The 18,053-nt window shown below is 37.5% G+C and overlaps 1 protein-coding gene across 2 annotated transcripts; it reads left to right on the plus strand.

Annotated features, from left to right (window-relative positions):
- Nucleotides 1-2,409: 2,409 nt before the first annotated feature.
- LOC131048720 (cytochrome B5-like protein) lies at nucleotides 2,410-17,777 on the plus strand. 2 transcript variants are annotated; one of them, XM_057982787.2, is made up of 5 exons: nucleotides 2,410-2,566; nucleotides 2,662-2,708; nucleotides 16,978-17,055; nucleotides 17,258-17,349; nucleotides 17,489-17,777. In XM_057982787.2, exons 1-5 carry the CDS (start codon nucleotides 2,497-2,499, stop codon nucleotides 17,553-17,555), a joined length of 354 nt encoding a protein of 117 aa, XP_057838770.2. In that variant the 5' UTR covers nucleotides 2,410-2,496; the 3' UTR covers nucleotides 17,556-17,777. The 2 variants fall into 2 exon arrangements, with proteins under 2 accessions (XP_057838770.2, XP_057838771.2); XM_057982788.2 differs by having other exon boundaries at nucleotides 2,410-2,560.
- Nucleotides 17,778-18,053: the final 276 nt, after the last annotated feature.

Raw genomic sequence — 18,053 nt, forward strand, 5'->3', positions numbered from 1 at the left:
AACATTAAGGGAGGGCTTTGTGGTCTCTTCTTCTCTCTTATGGGGGGGACATATTTTTGTTCTTTTCATTCATCATTGAGAGCATTGTGTGCTTTCATCATCTCTCTTTTAGGGGAGGGTTTTTTCCTATTGGGTTTTTCTCTCTTTCCCTGCTTTGTGAGAGATTTCATTGCATTGGTTTGCATGCATTTGCATTTGTACATGGGTACCTAACATGGCCTAGTAGTCGGGACCCATCTTGCATTGCTTAGTTGCATTGTAGACTTAAGTGCATTCCCCTAAGTTGCACTTAAGGGGGGTGTTAGTGTAAATAATTATTCATCATGGATATTATTACACCTTACTTAAGTTTACTTAGGAAATGCATTTCATAGTAGTTTGGGTATGAGACACTTAGGTGTTTGTGCCACATTGGGATAGTGTGTAGGAGAATTTCTACCTTTTATGGTGTTGATCTTATCTTGTTGTTACATTCCACCTCATGTGGAATATTATATTATTTCTCCTACCTACCCACACCTATTTCCTACCTACCCTTGTTTCTTATTGAGCCACATGTCATGTTTGTGTGCTCACATATCCATATAGCCTTGCCTATATAAGCAGGCTCATCTACATTGTTTGTACGGGCAATAATTGAACATCTTGTAATGATCCAGTTGATCATATTTTCATCTTGATAGAATACAGTTTATTCCTATCATATATTTTGTCTCTCTTATTTGTGCTTTCTATTGCCTCTAGTTCTTGACAAATTCTCACAAATTTGATGTCACTACATCTTTAATTGTGATTAATGCTCGGGTTGAATGAATTCATCCTTAGGGGAGCCATCTCGAGTCCTCCCTTCACATGTATTTTCTTGTTTTCTCTCTTTTATGCAAATTCTTCTTATATTTTTTCTCTTTTTCTTGACTTGTGAGAGACTTTTTGTACATGGGTACTTTATTAGGCCTTCTTTGGAGCCATCTATGAGTCGTTTTCCCCTTTTTTCTCTATATGTTGCACTGGAGAGGGTTGTTGGTGTGAACACGTCTTTTACTAGACTAGTTGCCTTTTGTATACTATTCACTCATTGTCAGTTAATTTTATGTAGGGATAGCTTATAGATGTTTCTAGTCATGCACATATGACTCTTGTTAGGAAACTTGGGGGGTTTTCACCCACCCCAACTACCTTCTTAGCTCAACCTTGCAAATATATACAAGGACTTTTATGTACACTTGTATCATGATAATTGTATCAGTAATGGTAATATGCTAATTCTTTTGCCTCTGTCTCTCTCTCTCATGAAAGGTTCTTTGATGTTGCAAAAGATTCTTGCTCACATGAAGTTTTTTTTTACCAACTTCAACAACACAGGTTTTTACATATACTTTCTTCCAAAGCCTTGTTGAATTTACAATCTCCTACCACGTGGTTTTTTCTTCCTTCTCATTATAGCTTGAGTTTTTGGGATGTGTTCATTATTGGATTGTTCTTTGCGAAAAAATTGATGGCACAAGGACTATCTTAATATTTTTTTTTCATATTATATTATTGACTACCATGCAAGCTCTACTCCAAGGGTGAAGATATAGTTAGATGGATTAGTTACACTAGCACACTATAAATGACTGATCTTTGTGGCTGCTTAAAAACAATAATTTTGTTTGATAACTACTAGAATATGCAATTATAGTCTGGCATGATTTGTCAATGTATTATTCAAATACATTTGAATACCAAGAACTATACTGACATTTAGTTGGTTCACTTTCCTTTAAACTAGTTTGCTTGTTATGTGGTGTTAATTTTTGCTCTTAGATGTACCATATTTTATTTTCTATATATTTGTGCTAGATTTTGTCTTATTTACAACTCATGATATTTTCTCTATATCTACTCATTGATTTCCATGTTATTAATTAATGATAATCCTAACCTTCATTTGAACTTCTAAAGCCTCTATAATAATTTTGGCATAAAGATTCATTTGAATCTCATCAAAATTTTCATTAAATTTTAATAATCTATTAAAATGTTCCTCTTACATCATACAAATCATTATTTAAAATCATTTAAATTATATTTTATTATAAAAATCTTAAACCATTAAACAACCATCAAATTGAACTCTTAATTTTTTTTTTATCAAATTGAACTCTTAAAATTTAATCATATTTGATAACCTATTCAAAATGCATAACAATGAATATATATTTTAATAACAATAAACATTATTGGCTCAACATAACACTAGCAAATAGTTTATTAAACGAGAAAAACCTCTCCTAAAACTATATCTCATTCTACTTAAATCGTAAGGAACTAGGTGATACATATTATTTTAAGAAGTCCCTCTAAATCTTTTATATATTTTTTACCTAGCAAATTTATTTTTTTAATTAAAAAAGTGAGTAGCCCGAGAAAATGAATTGATCTCTTACTTCTCTAATGCTTGTGTGAATAATGACAGCAAACATTCATTGATTTGCTGAGAGCAATGTTTAAAAAATGGAGATGAGCATGGTGATCTGGTTGCTCGCGGCGGCTCTCTCTGTAGCCTTTTTCTTTAAAAGTAAAAGTAAATGCTTCCTCTTCCCCTTTCCTCTACCTCGGTTTTAGATTCCTCCGTCATGACACGGACGATTTAAGTTCTTCTCTCTGTGATTAATGCAGGGCGTAATGGATCCGCCACAAGAAGCGCCACTGTAAACAATCTCGGTGTATGTCATTCTTAAGGCGAACTAGATATTTGAACTGTACTTTCTTTCAGTTGGTTTTATGCTTTGTGTTGGAGGAAAGAGCAGGGTTTTTGCGTCGATTTGTTGTCAACCTGAATAAATTACTTATTTGGCGTGATTAATTTTGTTTTTGGTTTAACATCTTTCCTTAAGACAATTTTGAAAGATCTAAGTTTTCTTCCCTGCAATGTGGAAGTCATACATCATCCACCCCATAGCTTTGGCCCATTGTTTTTTTCATAAATTCAGACAAAGTGCTCATTGCAGTACAATATTACTGAGCTTTTTAACTACTCTACATGACTTCACTGGATTGTTGAATCACCAAAAGTGAAACTTTGTGCTTTTTTACTCCAAGCTGCATTAGCAAGTTTCGTTATTGGCAACAGTTGCTCCGCTTTCCTGCCGTACACAGTGGACAGCCTTCTTCCACCGTTACTTTCCATGGATCTTGTAGTTTAAGTCCATGATATGATTACCTAGCCGAAAACTAGCTTCCCACCAGTCTTATTGAACAAGAGGAACTAATAAATGTTTTTTAGCACAATCTTTAGGTTTATTTTTCTCCTGAGGGTTAAAGAAAATTGCACATTCTTTTTTAAGGTATTGACAAGGGCATTTGATGCCTCAAGTCCAATACAAGTATGTTAGATCAAATTGTATATCACTGAAATAGTAAAATATCCAGTGCCCAACACACCTTTCTAATTATAAAATACCATTTTCATTTCCAGATATTCTGAGCACCCTCTTTTGTGTGATATTTTTTAATACCCTTTTGATTTCTACTTTTTTATATTGGAATTAATACTTGGTATTATCACAACATCAAATCATATTCCAGCTGAAAACCTTGTTCAAAGTAATCTCAAAATCCAAAGAAACACAAGCCGTCAACATACCTAATTTGGTGTCTATTAATATAAAGCATTCCCACTATTAAATTAATTAATGGATCCCAAATCATCACTCTCTCACACCAATGAAAAGTGGAGGGATGGATGTCTCTTATCATGCTACCCATGCCCAATGTCCATTTAAATCGGTGTGAATTCCCAAGGATGTGAGCAATGATCATCCCAAGTGCATAATCAATCATGACAATACACCATATGCTGCTGTTATGAACCAGGGTAGCATCTATCTGACTGAGGACCTCACTCCAAGTGAAACAATGAGTACCTCCATGATAAGGGATAATGAGAGTTCATCATTAAAGCCGCCTCCAATAAGGGAAAGATGATACAGTCCTGTCCAACTCCTCCAATCAGCTACTGTCCCCAAAAGACAACCTGAAACCTTTGTGGTTTCATCATACCATGTACCAAGGCTCAGCTGAAACTTGTCAACTCCAAGTAAGTGCCTCTCAGACCATTGATCATGCACACTTCATATCCTGAAAAGTGAGCAGCTCCACACTCTGATAATGTATCATGAGGTAGAAGTGTATCAATAGCTTCTCCAAGAATGTCCTCACGCTTAAACCAAGGTGAATCACCAATGCCCTCATCCATGTACACTCCTTCATAGGCTGGTCCAGAAAATGTAAGCTCTACCATGAAAGCTTCTAGGAGAGATAACTCTTCAAACTCTCCACAAATGAACAAAGGTCCAACCACCAATTTGCTTATGTTGCCCTCTACATGAGTAGGTATAACACTAGTGAATGATCCACCAAGTGCGTGCTCTACTATCCCATCTTCATCTATGTTTTGAGCCTTCAATGGGTTCTCTAAAAGAAGTAACTCTTGGTCCTCATGATGTTTACAAACAAAAATGTCTGAACCATACATCTTTCCATGTCCACACAAACCTGAATGCTCCTCTTGTAAGTGCTGTCTTGCTTGGGCAGTCAATCACTTGGCCTTCCTATCTCTTTGAAACCATTTATCACACGTACTTTGTGACTTCTTTACATCCTCCAAGGTATGATGTACAAAATCAGAACCTTTGTGGCTTGAATCTTCAATACATTCCTCACACAAAATTTGAGTGCCCATATTGGGAGACTCCTTGATACCATCACCTCATGTGAAGTGGCCGCCATCTCATGATTATGCAAAAAGGTGAGGGACTGCTGTTGCCAAGCAAAAAATCAGAATGGCATTCATACCTTTCCATAGTATCCTCAAGATCCTCAAACACTCCTTCCTTCTTTGTTGAAGGTTCTTCATTAAGTGCTGCTCCAAGAGATGTCTCTTAACTGAAAATCACATGCTTCAAGCTTTATTCAAGTCTCCATCCTCTTTGCTGTCATGTTCGTAGGTATGCCATTTATTTGTGTTGTCCCAAAGTGTGTACCACACCAAAAACCATCCTCCTCAAGGTTGCCAACTGTCCTAACTGAAATTCTGCTGTCAACAACCGGAAAATCAGAATTTTCTGAGATTAGGGCAGCATCATGTCCAATCAAGAAATCACCCTCTTCTCAATGAGATGCTAAAACACAAGGAGATCTCTTCCATTCTGAATCAAGGATAATTTCTTCCCCAATAGCACCGCTATCATCCTTTGATGGCCCACAAGGAGTATAAACAATCTTTTCTCCTTTGATCATAGTTTGAGCCTTCATTGCAACTTCTTCACTGGGAGGTTGCTCCTCAACAAAGGCGGGTCCAAAAGAAGCATGCAACTGAAAATTACATGTACCTCCTTCATGGTTGCAAACTAAATCTTCTTCTCTATGAAGATCCTCCCTTACTTGCTTAATTTCTACCATTCTTGCATTATTTTCCTTATTTGTCTTAAACTGAAATGCAATGTCTGACCCATCTGTGGCTGTTAGCAATTGATTTGCAATGCCACAAAACAGAGAGTAGAACTCCATTAACAATAAATTTCCTTTAACTCTGGTGTGCTCCAGTGAAATGGTTTTCTGTTCATAAGCTTTTAAATGTGGAGTATCAAGCATTTCTGATTTCTATAAACATTATACCACACAGACTCAGGATCATCCTTCCATTGCATTGGTGCACTCTTCTTCCATTGCTGTCCAAACATTTTACCTTGCACTGCTCAATATTCTTTAGAGTATATGTTGCAAAAACATTTTCTAAACCTTGTCTAAGACCATGAAGTTCTTTAAGGGTAAGAACATTCCATATTTTCAGTACTTGAGATATCTGCACTCCTTGTCCAACATCTGCTAAATGTAATTCCAAGGTCACATATTCACTTATAAGGCTTCGCTCAGCAGGACCAGCATGTTTCCTATCATTAACCAATCTCCATAATGTGTTGATTATTTGCTTCTGCACGTATAAATCCTTCAGCCTGGTAAATAATTTTTTAAACTCATTACTGTATGTAATCTTACAAACTGTGTTGTTGAGCAAGATGGAATCCTTATTTTTTAGATTATTAAGCTGGTCCACCATCCACCACATTTCTTATTACTTTCACCATTTCGCTGTCTACATTTGGATCTAAAAAGTACTTCCTTTCAATTGCATTCTTTGCCAACTCCTTTCACACGGAGTCAGTTTTAACAAGCATGGAACCAGTTCCAATAGTCCCCAAACAGAATCGTTCATGCATTAAAACAGTATATGCATGACTCCAATCTGAAAGGCAACCAATTTTGTTGGTTCTAACAGTGGACATGATAATGTCCTTTTCTCCATCAAAACCATATGCTGAGCCCTCTTTTGATGTTGCAAGTGTCGAGGGTCCAAAATCATGCTTTTGAATACTCTTTATCCCTGATAAATGATCTCCTGGATACCAAACTGAAATACATTGGCAGTTTTGGACAACGAAATGTATACACCCTTCCATATTGAATATATGCTTTTCATGATAGTAAAACTGACATAGATCTCTGCTATTAGTTTCATAACTTGAACAGAAGTGATGAGAGTTCTCACCTCCTTTAGAATTAGATGCTTTTGGGATATCCAGTCTAACACAATCATTACTGTGACTCCTAATCTTAATATTAGGATCAACTAAGGCATCATCCTCAACATAGCAATTCTGAAAATTAATCACTTGCTGCAATGGCTCTCCTTTTCACAGATTAGTGTATGGTACTTGCATTGGAACATTCGTTTCTATCTTGGCATCTTCATGCTCAATAAGCATGGTCTGGTCCACCAAGTCTTCATCAGTCTTTTGCTCTGTCTTTGACTGTTCTTTGGAATTCTCGGGCTCATGCTCATAAATTTCCTTATTAGCAACTTCTTTTTGTTTTGATTTTAGCTTTTCGTCAAGAAGATCTTTCCCATGCAAAGAGTTGTTTGTGACCTTATCCTTGATTGATATGCTCCCTTGACCATTCTTTACTGTCAATATCTGAACTATTTCGGCCATGGATTCCCTCATGGAAGATTGAAACTTTATAAATGATTCCCTGTATTCACAGCTAATTACAAATTGAAGCTCTACTGTTTTATCTTGGTTATCCATGATTTCTTCACTCCTTTGCATGAGTTTATAGCTGCATAGGAAAACTAAACCACAGGCTGGCAAGATTCGGGCTCTGATACCACTGAAAGATACCTTCCTCAAATCCTTATAATCTGAAATGACCTTCCTTGAAATCCTTGTAATATTTTCCAGACAAATATTGACGAATAATTGCAAAGTGTTTAATGCTCAGAAAAATAATATTTGCTGGCAGAATATAGATTTTTGATGTGATAAAATTTGATCATTCAAACAGAGATTAATAATATTACAATTTGATTATCTATACATGTCGGAATTACATAAACATGATGCACCTTATTTGTTGTGTCTCCCAATGTGTTCTGAACACTTGAATGAATTCTCTGCTCAATATTGAAGATGATAGAAAAATGCCAGTGTTATAGAGGTGTCTAGGCATTTTAGGGTTATATCGGACTGGATCACCTACCAGGTATGGTTCAATGCAGGACATGAGCAGCATTCTCCCATACGCAATGATAATCTATCCAGGCAGAAATCGCACTATACTCAGAATTCACAATACAGTCCAAAGAACTCCACCCTTAAATGGAATCGATACTAATCGTTGTATATAATGAGCCGGCTCTGCTTACTAGGGTGTTGCGTTCTCTCTATAGCTTCTCCAGATGAGTCAATGCAATTACCTCCTGTGAAGATATTTGGATGCAATGTCCCCACTTTGAAATAGAATTTAATAATAAATAATAATAGCAAAATTAAAAGATTAAAAATTAAATTATTTTATAAAAGAATATAATTAAAATATAATTAAGTTAGTGAAGGGTCAAAAGACATAAAATGAAAAGTTGTGACCCCTGAAACATGAGATATAAAAGGGAGAAGAGAACCTCATTTGAGGGGGGATATTTTGGGGGAATCAGAAGTGTATATCTGATTCAAATAAGAAGTGCAGATCTGACTGTGAAAGGTTGTGTCCGTTTCAAAGGGCAGAAATAATGAAGAGTTGCACTCTTTCAAAGGGTGCTAATGGTGAAAGGGTGTGTCTCTTGCCAAAGGGCATACATGATGAAGAGATGTGACCTCTCCCTCACATGGAGAGATATAAAGGAAAGAAATCAAAAGCATCCAATATCATCACCATCGATCATATCAGATCAGAACTGTTATTAAGTTACAGGCAGTAACATCCTTGTTCTTGGTGGTATGCATGGGGATGTGTTTATAGTATGCTTAATATATGAAGCCTGATAATGTTCAAGTGCAGAATTTAATAGTAATAGTAATATAGACTGCAATATGTATACAATCCTACTTAATCTCATATACATTCATAGTACATGAAAGACTATTATATTAATGGCCTAGACTTTAATTCATCTGCTAATGCCTATGAGAGGATAGGTTGCATGTAGGGAGGGGCAAGTAAATCCTCACAAGTGATGGTGAGCCCAAGATGGGGTCGGGATGGAGTCCTGAAACCTTGAGGGAGCCTCCTTGTAGATTGGTGTCAGCGCCCTATGACAGTAAATCCCCATCCCTCATTAAGTTAGGAAAGAAGTTAAGATGGGTCTAAATATTATAAAAATTGTATGTATTACAAATAATAATTCATTAATTAGTTTAGTAATATGAATTAAAACATAATAATACATAATAATGTATGTCAACCTTTGGAAAATTGGCAGACCCTAGCAGGGGACATTACATTGGAACTCTGTCAAAACCATCCGCTAAATAAATCAAATGCTTTCGTATTATTATTTCCATGGGTTCCTTTTATTTGTGATGCCAAACTCCCTTTATTCAACCTGCCAAATAAAGAATTGATCCAATCACAAAGCTGCAGGAGAATAATTAAAGCCGATGACTTAACAAAACTATAGAGCTTCACAAATGGATTCCACCTTATTAAATAAGGTTACTCTGCCCACACCAATATAAACAATAGATAAATAAACGACCTCTGATATCAGTTATAATATAAATATATATATATATACTTCAGAACTTATAATGTTAAGGAAACAATAATAATTTTATATCCCCAAATCAGACAAATATAAAATACCTCCTCAAATCTTTATTACTGCAAATTTGTTTCCAAAGGAGACTTCACAAATTTGGCACAGCTGTGAACTCTGTCGTGAATCCACTCCTTTGGAAAAGCCAGGTTTTCGTCCAGCCCTTCTATCAACTCCTGAAGGTTTTCGTCTTCAGAAATTATAGAACCATTTATCAAATTCAATCCATCCCAAAACATCATCATGAACCTCCTTATAAAGATCTCCAGGAAGTCAAAATGGCTTGTTGGATGTTGGGATGCAACTTTTGCAATTCTCACATGAGATTTAAAACACTAAATGGAAGTTTCAAAGTTCATCTCCTTGGCACTTCATAGTTAGGTTTTTAACCATGAGAAGAAGTTTAAGGGCATGTTTTTCTGACTGTGCCATTCAGTTGCAGAGAGCATACAAAGAGAGTCATATCTTCATGGTATCTGAAAGATTATCTGGTATTTTGAAGAGTACCTAAGGTTCTTCAAAACTCTGTTGTTGCAGAAGCAATGCCATTGGATTTAAAGGCCTCATGCATCATTAGTACCAGGGTTTCAGTGCTAGGGCCTTGTTGCTGGATAAATGCCAAACAAACATGCATGTCTTTTAGTTGAGGTAACTAGGATTTTTTGTTTTGATCGGTAAGTGATAGTTTCTATTGATTCAAAAAATTATACATAAAGTTTCTGTCAAAATTCCAAACAGTCTCTCAAAAACATTAATCGACAAGTTTGAGCCAAACAGTAGCTATCATCCAGTACCCTGTTCATCCTACTAAACTTAATAGATACTAAAAACAAAGTAATCCTAAACAGTAAACCAACCTACAGACCACTTGCAATGGCAATTTCCTTGCCTTTGCCTTCGTTGTTTTCTTCGTCCTCCCTTTGGTCCGCAGATTCATCCAGATCATCATGGTCTTCTGGTGGGAATCCAATCCATAGTGTGCGGTTCTGCATCTTCTTTTTGGAGCCCCTCGGATGCCCTCTTTTCCTCTTGGACGACAACCCCGAGCCCGAGTCCTCCTCTGTCGACTTTCCATCTTTCGGCCCCCACTTCGCCAACTCCCGTCGGATGCCCTGTTTTTCCCATGACCGGATGCATTCTTCAACACCGTGTAGTCCAATTTGAGCCGATGCCCTTCTCACTTCTTTGCTACTATCCGCACTCCATATCAGATAGGGAGGCAAAGGAGGACGAAATTTGCTCAAGTGGAGCCAAACCCCATTTGGGCAGGCAAAACCACTGCCATCCCTCAACATAAGCAAGAAGCTCTCCAAACCTCCACGCCATTCTTCCTTCACTGAGTTCATGACCAACCACCGCACCTTTTGAACTCCTAGCTCGAAGCACCATGCAGTGAACATGGTAGCAATGTCTACGTTTGTCTGGTATTTGAATTGCGCCTTCAAATACTCCTCTCCCAATACTATTTTGATTCTGGTCAAGAAGTTGTGGTCCTCAAACCGAAAGACATTAGAAAGTCTTTCGTCTGAGATTTGGCCCCAAAAAGCCACCATTGGTCTCACGGCTCATAGGGAGAAATTGGGTTCCATGTCTTGGTTGAAAACTTTGCACTTACTGCTCTTCAAATCCACACGCCACACAAAAGCTTTACCTCAAGGAAGTGAAACTCGTAGCTTCTAGCTTGTTAAGGAAGCTGCTTCATGTCTCATGCCATAAATGACATAGCGTCATCCAGGGTGGTGAAATGTGTGGCGGGTATTTTCATCTTTAATGCTACCTCCTACGGTACAATTCATTGACCGCCAAGCTTGCCAATTGTCCCTGTCACCCTGACTGAGGCATTCCCATTAGGTACCTTTGGGAATCCATAAATCTTTAAATTCTGCCATCCGCCCCCGTACTGCCGTCAAAAAACATCTTTCGATGTCAGCATTAACTCCTTGTTATCTCCAGTTTGTCAATGGCTATTAATTCGAAAGCCTTCGACCCTTTTGAATCTTCTTGAAACGGTAAATAGACTTATTCAAAGACTACCTCTCCGACGTGAAGGTCCAAAGCATCATTTGCACACTTGTCTGCTTCTGTATTGCCTCCTCTTCGAATATGGGACACTTTGAATTCATTGAAAGAAGCAAGTTTTTCTTTAATGTCTTGGATTTCTTGGTCAATCTTCCAATATTGTGAACCTCCTCGAATTATAGCATGTATGATTAATTGTGAGTCGCCCTCAAGATGTAACTTTGACACTCCCATTCTTTGTGCCAATTGGATAGCCATTGAAGCTGCTTGCACTTCTACTTTATTGTTCGTCCCATGTGGCAGACGTTGTTTCCCCTTAGCCAGTATCAGCCCTTTACAATCCTTAGCTACACACCCCACACCCGAAGGTCCTGGATTATCTTTTGCCGCACCATCAAAATTAATCTTGATCCAACGTGATTCTGGTGGACTCCAATCTGAATCTTTCCCATCTATCTGCATCGACTTAATCCGAGAAAGCCCATTAACGGGCGAAGATAACTAGGATTTTGCTCTCAATAAAAATGCTGTTTAAAAAGGCTGTGTGCCTAGGGTTTTCAGCATGAGATAAGGTTTTCAGCAGGCACTAAGATTTTCAATAAAATATCAATTCTCCACAATATGAAGTGTGCACAAGGAATCATAGGTGAAGAAGGTAATCTCAAGTTTTTGGAAGTCCCAGAAGTTGGAGTCTGCAACATCAGATGGGCCTGTCAACATTCCAGAGTAGCTATTTTATTCTATTGTGAAGCAGTCACCCGTTAGGAGGGACCTCAAAGAGATCAATCCAGACCGGTCAGCAAGAGTAAACACAACGGAAACATAAAGATATGATGGAGGCAATGCAGAACAGATTGTTTTATTTCATGAAAATTTATTACAACCAACTAGTAACAACCAGTTTACAGAATTCAGCTCGCAGCCCTGCTAGAACATGCTCAAATACATAATAGGTCACAGCTGGGATCTTCAATCTTAAGATCTATCTTCTTCAGTCTAGCTACCTGATTCTTTGATTGATACTTTCTAATGCGCAATTACAATTATATATACAATCCAAGGGATCCGGTCAGTCCAAAAAGGGATCAAAACCTGAAGAACAAGACCTAACGTGTAAAATCAGCAAGGTTGGCCTCCGCCAAGAGATTTCTTCGGAAAATCCAAAGGATGAAGTGTAGATCGTGGGAAAAGGTCGGCCACACGCCAAGGAACATCGGAATCAGTGCCCAAGGCTCCGCAAGTTTCGGAAGGGGTTCCAGTAGATCACCAAAATAGGTCTAGGCAACCGGTAACAAGAAACTGTCAAGGAAACCGATAGCGATAACTTGCCGGAAAATGATCCAAATGCGATGCGGTTTGGAAATAAGAAAGATGATCAAGTCTTCAAGTAGAATCCAACTCCACAGGATTTGGTGAGCCGAAACCGGTACACACAGAAAGAAATGCTGAAACTGCAAACAGAAAGCAAAATAGAAAGGGAAATGTTTTTGGTTGATGCAAGATTGCTATGAATCGGGGATGCTCCTACATCAGACATCCGTGGTTATTGAAAAAGTGAGTCTCTCACTTTGCTGGGGTCAGAGGAAAACCAAGGCAGTCTACCTCTGCCTGAGAAATCCAAAATGAGTCTTCAATTGGTCTGTCCTTCCACTTCACAAGATACTCCTTATACTGACTGCTTCGGGTACTACGCCCAATCCTACTATCCAAAATGTCCTCAATCTGATCCGGTTCCTTCCGGGGCAACTGTTTCTCCAAGTTTGCAATATTGTCCTCACTGAATTCTGGTTCATGATACTTATGAAGATCTATAATGTTAAACACAAGTGAAATACTCAGACTATCCGGTAACTCCGCTTCATATGCATTTCCAGAACTGAACTTCTCAAAATCCTGCTAGGTCCAAACTTTTTCATTTGCAATTTGTTATAAGCTCCAACCGAGAATCTCTCTTTTCTCAGATATACCATCACTTCATCGCCAACTTCAAATTCCTTATGTCTCCTCTTCTCATCTGCCTTCTTCTTATGCTTGCTGTTCATGTCTTCCAAATGCTGCTTAACCTGAATATGCAAGCTGCCATGTGTTTTGCAAAATCTTCTGCTTTTGAACTTCTCTGGTCTTCACTGCTAATGTCTCTCAATTCTGATATGCCTCTAGGATGCACTCCGGTAACAATCTCAAAAGGTGTTCTTTTGGTACTCCTATTCACTGAATTGTTGTAGGCAAACTCTGCTTGTGCAAGAATCAAATCCCAACTTCTGGTTTTATCTCCAACTAAACATCTCAACAAATTTCCCAAGCTCCGGTTAACTACTTCTGTCTGTCCATCAGTTTGTGGATGAAAAGTAGAACTGAACTTCAAATCTGTCTTCATCTTCTTCCAAAGTGTTCTCCAAAAATAGCCAACAAACTTAGTGTCTCTGTCTGAAACTATGCTCTTAGGTAATCCATGCAATCTCACTACTTCCTTGAAAAATAGGTCTACTACATGTAATGCATCTGATGTCTTCTTACAAGGTATGAAATGAGCCATCTTCGAGAATCTATCCACTACCACAACTATAGAATCATTCCCTCTCGGTGTTTTAGGCAATCCAAGTACAAAATCCATGCTTATATCCTCCCAAGGTCTTACCGATATTGTCAAAGGTTTATACAATCCCACATTCTGACTACTACCCTTTGCAACTTGGCAAACTCTACAACTTTGCACATATCTCTTAACATCCTTATGAATTTGGGGCCAAAAGTACTTACTGCTCACTCACTAATGCTACTGTTTTGTCAATATCAAAATGTCCAGCTAATCCTCCACTGTGTTTCTCCTTTATTAGATTCTCCCTCATAGAACTCTTAGGTATGCACAACTGAACTCCTCTGAATAACATCCCATCCTGAACGAAGTAATCCAACCACTTGCTTCTATCTACCATAACCGGTTCTCTACATGCTTTCCAAGGTTCTACAAAATCCGAGTCCTCATCATACAAGGTCTTCAATTCTTCAAATCCTAATACTGTCACTCTCATCTCTATCAGCAAATTCCTTCTCCTACTCAATGCATCAACAACTTTGTTAGATTTCCCACTTCTATGCTTCAACACAAAGGTGTAACTCTTCAAGAATTCTACCCATCTCATATGTCTTTGATTCAACTTATTCTGACTGTTCAAATACTGCAAAGCTTGATGATCTGTATACAACACAAACTCTTTAGGCAACAGGGAATGTTTCCACTTCTTCAAGGCTTGAACTATGGCATAAAACTCCTGATCATACACTGAGTATTTCCTTCGGGCATCTTTCAATTTCTCACTGAAATAGGCTACTGCTCTCCCTTCCTGACTCAAGACTGGTGCTATTGCTGTTTCACTTGCATCACAATCGACTTGAAATACTTTATTGAAATCCAGTAAAGCTAACACAGGCTGCTAAGTCACTTTTTGCTTCAATAGTTCAAAAATTTTGTTTGCTCCGATGGTCCACTCGAATTCCTTCCTATCTCCTCTCATGGTCTCAGTCATAAGGTTACAAACTGAATTGAAATTTCTGATGAACTTCCGGTAAAAACTAGCCAATCCATGAAAGAGATCAAAGAGATACCACTTGAAGCAGTCACCGGTTAGGAGGGACCTCAAAGAGATCAATCCGGACCAGTCAGCAAGAGTAAACACAACGAAAACACAAAGATATGATGGAGGCAATGCAGAACAGATTGTTTTGTTTCATGAAAATTGATTACAACCAACCGGTAACAACCGGTTTACAAAATTCGGCTCATAGGCCTGCTAGAACATGCTCAAATACAGAATAGGTCACAACCAGGACCTTCAATCTTAAGTTCTATCTTTTACACTCAGTCTAGCTACCTGATTCTTCGATTGATACATTCTAATGCACAATTACAATTATATATACGATCCAAGGGATCTGGTCGGCCCAAAAAGGGATCAAAACCCGAAGAACAAAACCTAATGTGTAAAATCAACAAGAGATTCCTCTGGAAAGTCCAAAGGATGAAGTGTAGATCTCGGGAAAAGATCAGCCACATGCCAAGGAACATTGGAATCAACGCCCAAGGCTCCACAAGCTTTGGAAGGGGTTCCGGTAGATCACCAAAATAGGTCCAGGCAACCGGTAACAAGAAACTGTCAACTGGTAACAGGAAACTGTCAAGGAAACCGATAGCGATAACTTGCTGGAAAATGATCCAAATACGATGCGGTCTGGAAATAAGAAAGATGATCAAGTCTTCAAGTAGAATCCAACTCCATAGGATCCGGTGAGCCAAAACTGGTACACACAGATAGAAATGTTGAAACTACAAATAGAAAGCAAAACAGAAAGGAAAATGTTTTTGGTTGATGCAAGATTGCTATGCACCGGGGATGCTCCTGTATCATATTGTTATTTCAGGAAAGATGCTATTAATAAATAGGTTTCTAGAAGGTTTATTTTTAGGCATGTTGTTTTTAGTCAGAATCTATTTATAGATTTCCTATTCCTGAAACAATTTTCTTTAGGCGATATAGAGCTTACTTAGCTTGCAGGCATTTTTTAATAGCAGAAACTTCAGTTAAGTCGTTTTCATTTTTTATTTTGCTTTGCTTGCAACCATTGTATTTCCAGCAGAAACTTCAGTTAAGCCATTGTAGTATTTTTCCAATAAATTGGATTGCCATATGATAACTGATTGATGAGCATGCAAATCTTTGTTAAAACTTAAAACCAATAAATCAGTGCTTATGCACTCAGGTTTTAGAATAGTAATTTTTATAGCAAATTGTTATTGAAATTATTGTTCAACTTATGTGTGTGTCTGTTATGTCTTGTGAAAGCTTTAGTGAATTGAATATAGATTAGTGATTAGTAAAGGCTTTATATTGCAGTTGTCATTAATGTGATTCTTGTAGTTTAGTATACAACTCTCAACTGTTTAATTTATAAATTTTGTCATAAATTTCGGATTCAGTTGTTGTGTACACTCACTTTCAATGGTTTCTTTTTAGCCAAAAGGTTTGTGCATGTTTGGGCTATCACAAGTTAGGTCGCCAGATGTGATCTTAAGAATTAAGATATAAAAGCTCTCGTTTGTGTGTGGAAGAGCTGTTGTAGCCTTGTGTTCATACTTGAGAACAAAAAGATAGGGCAGGTTAAGTTTGCTTGCACTACATGACTAAACCCTAGAGAAAACTTGTGGATATTGAAAAACTGTAGATTTGTCCATAATTTATTTTTCTAGGGTTTTTTATCTAAGTATTTCCTTTAAGGGAGCTAAAAATCTTACAAGATTGTCTTGTTCATCTCAAATTCATACTACAGCTATAAAGGTTTCACCTGGCATTTAAATCAAATTTTAGTTTAAAAGAGATCTGTGAAAGTAGTTTCAACTTACAATTTTCCAGTGTAATAACTTTTTCTTGCAGGACACCAAGAAATAATTAGAGCCGATAATTTATAGGTGCCATTCCTGCAGGATATGTTCTTTCTGTTAAAGATGGGCTTGTGTAAATTGTTGTACGTCAGCATAAAGTTCAATTTGATATTTGTTTTTCTTATATGAAGTAAATGACTATGTGGAGGATCTATTTGACGGCAGTAGAAGCCTTAACTTTTTAATCTTTAGAACATCTGTACTAACTAACCATTTAAGGTGAGAGTCACATCCTGGTTTGAGTTTGTTTCAAGTAAAATTTGCAGTACTTTTAACTTTTAAGCTTACCTGTAGCTGCTTTATAGGCTAAAATTGAAATAAAGGCTGGGCCTAATATTGTGAGGCACATTTTTCTTCTCACAGTCCTTTTTTGTCTTGACAGACTCAGAAAGTGTATACAAAATCTGAAGTTGCTTGGCACAACAAAAGGACTGATTGCTGGATCATTATAAAGGACAAGGTTTGTTCTGTGTCATTTTTTATAGTTTCAAGCTTTTCTCTGGGGTTCTTAAGATTTGCCACGATGATAATTCTGATGGTCAAGCAGTGGAGATGCTTAGGTCACAATTATAATTCTGATGGCCAACCACTGCAGATATTTAGGTTGTATGACTATGTACTTTTTCTTTGGTTGACCTTGAGCTGAAATATACAAAGTGCAGGTATATGATGTAACTTCCTATGTAGAGGAGCACCCAGGTGGAGATTCAATACTAGCCCATGCTGGTGATGACTCTACCGAAGGCTTTTACGGGTCAGTATAGCACTGGAAGTTAATTAACATGTTTGAAATGTATCTGTAGTCTATGGATAGTTTAAAACATGGCTAGTTTATCATGGTAGTTTGGATTGATATTATAATTTATTAGATTGTTGCTGCTTCTACCTTGCAGCCCACAACATGCTTCGAGGGTGTTTGACATGGTGGATGAATTTTACATTGGAGATTTGAAGCAGTAGGACAAAGCAAAAAATTGCCTCATCATCCTTACCATTCCAATTTTTTCAAAAAGACAAGAAATCATGCATTGTACGGGATCAACATGACTAATTTTAGTTCTCTTGGAGGCAGTGGGACTATATGCATGATTTAAGTGTTAGAATTCGATGATTGAATATCTAATATTAATGTCTGGGATGATAATATTCTTTACCAATATTTGAGCCTACTTACTTTGGTCACTTCTATGACATAATTTTCTCTTAATTTCAAATTCAACTGAAACATAAAATATCTTTCAAATGAAAAGGTGTAGGACGCAACAAAGTAAGAAAAATTGAAAAAGAAAATAGAAATATCAAGAAAGAAGGTTGCATGTTCAATTTTCTAATCTTTTGTGGGCCTAGTCCTGGATTGTTCAAGACTGGCCACAACATGCCTTTGTTCACAGAGTCACAAGGTTGAAATTTGAGGGGATTCGGGTGGGTAAGTTTTTGCGAAAGTGGCAATTTCTGGGG

This window comes from Cryptomeria japonica, chromosome 3 (assembly GCF_030272615.1).
Source record: "Cryptomeria japonica chromosome 3, Sugi_1.0, whole genome shotgun sequence".
Classification (NCBI taxonomy): domain Eukaryota; kingdom Viridiplantae; phylum Streptophyta; class Pinopsida; order Cupressales; family Cupressaceae; genus Cryptomeria; species Cryptomeria japonica.

What these genes read in the sequence shown, in the direction of transcription:
- LOC131048720 (XM_057982787.2), top strand. Translation starts at nt 2,497, where the DNA reads ATGGAGATGAGCATGGTGATCTGGTTGCTCGCGGCGGCTCTCTCTGTA. An exon ending in CCACTGTAAACAATCTCGGT is followed by an intron (nt 2,709 to 16,977) that starts GTATGTCATTCT and finishes TTGTCTTGACAG; the next exon opens with ACTCAGAAAGTGTATACAAA. An exon ending in GGATCATTATAAAGGACAAG is followed by an intron (nt 17,056 to 17,257) that starts GTTTGTTCTGTG and finishes TACAAAGTGCAG; the next exon opens with GTATATGATGTAACTTCCTA.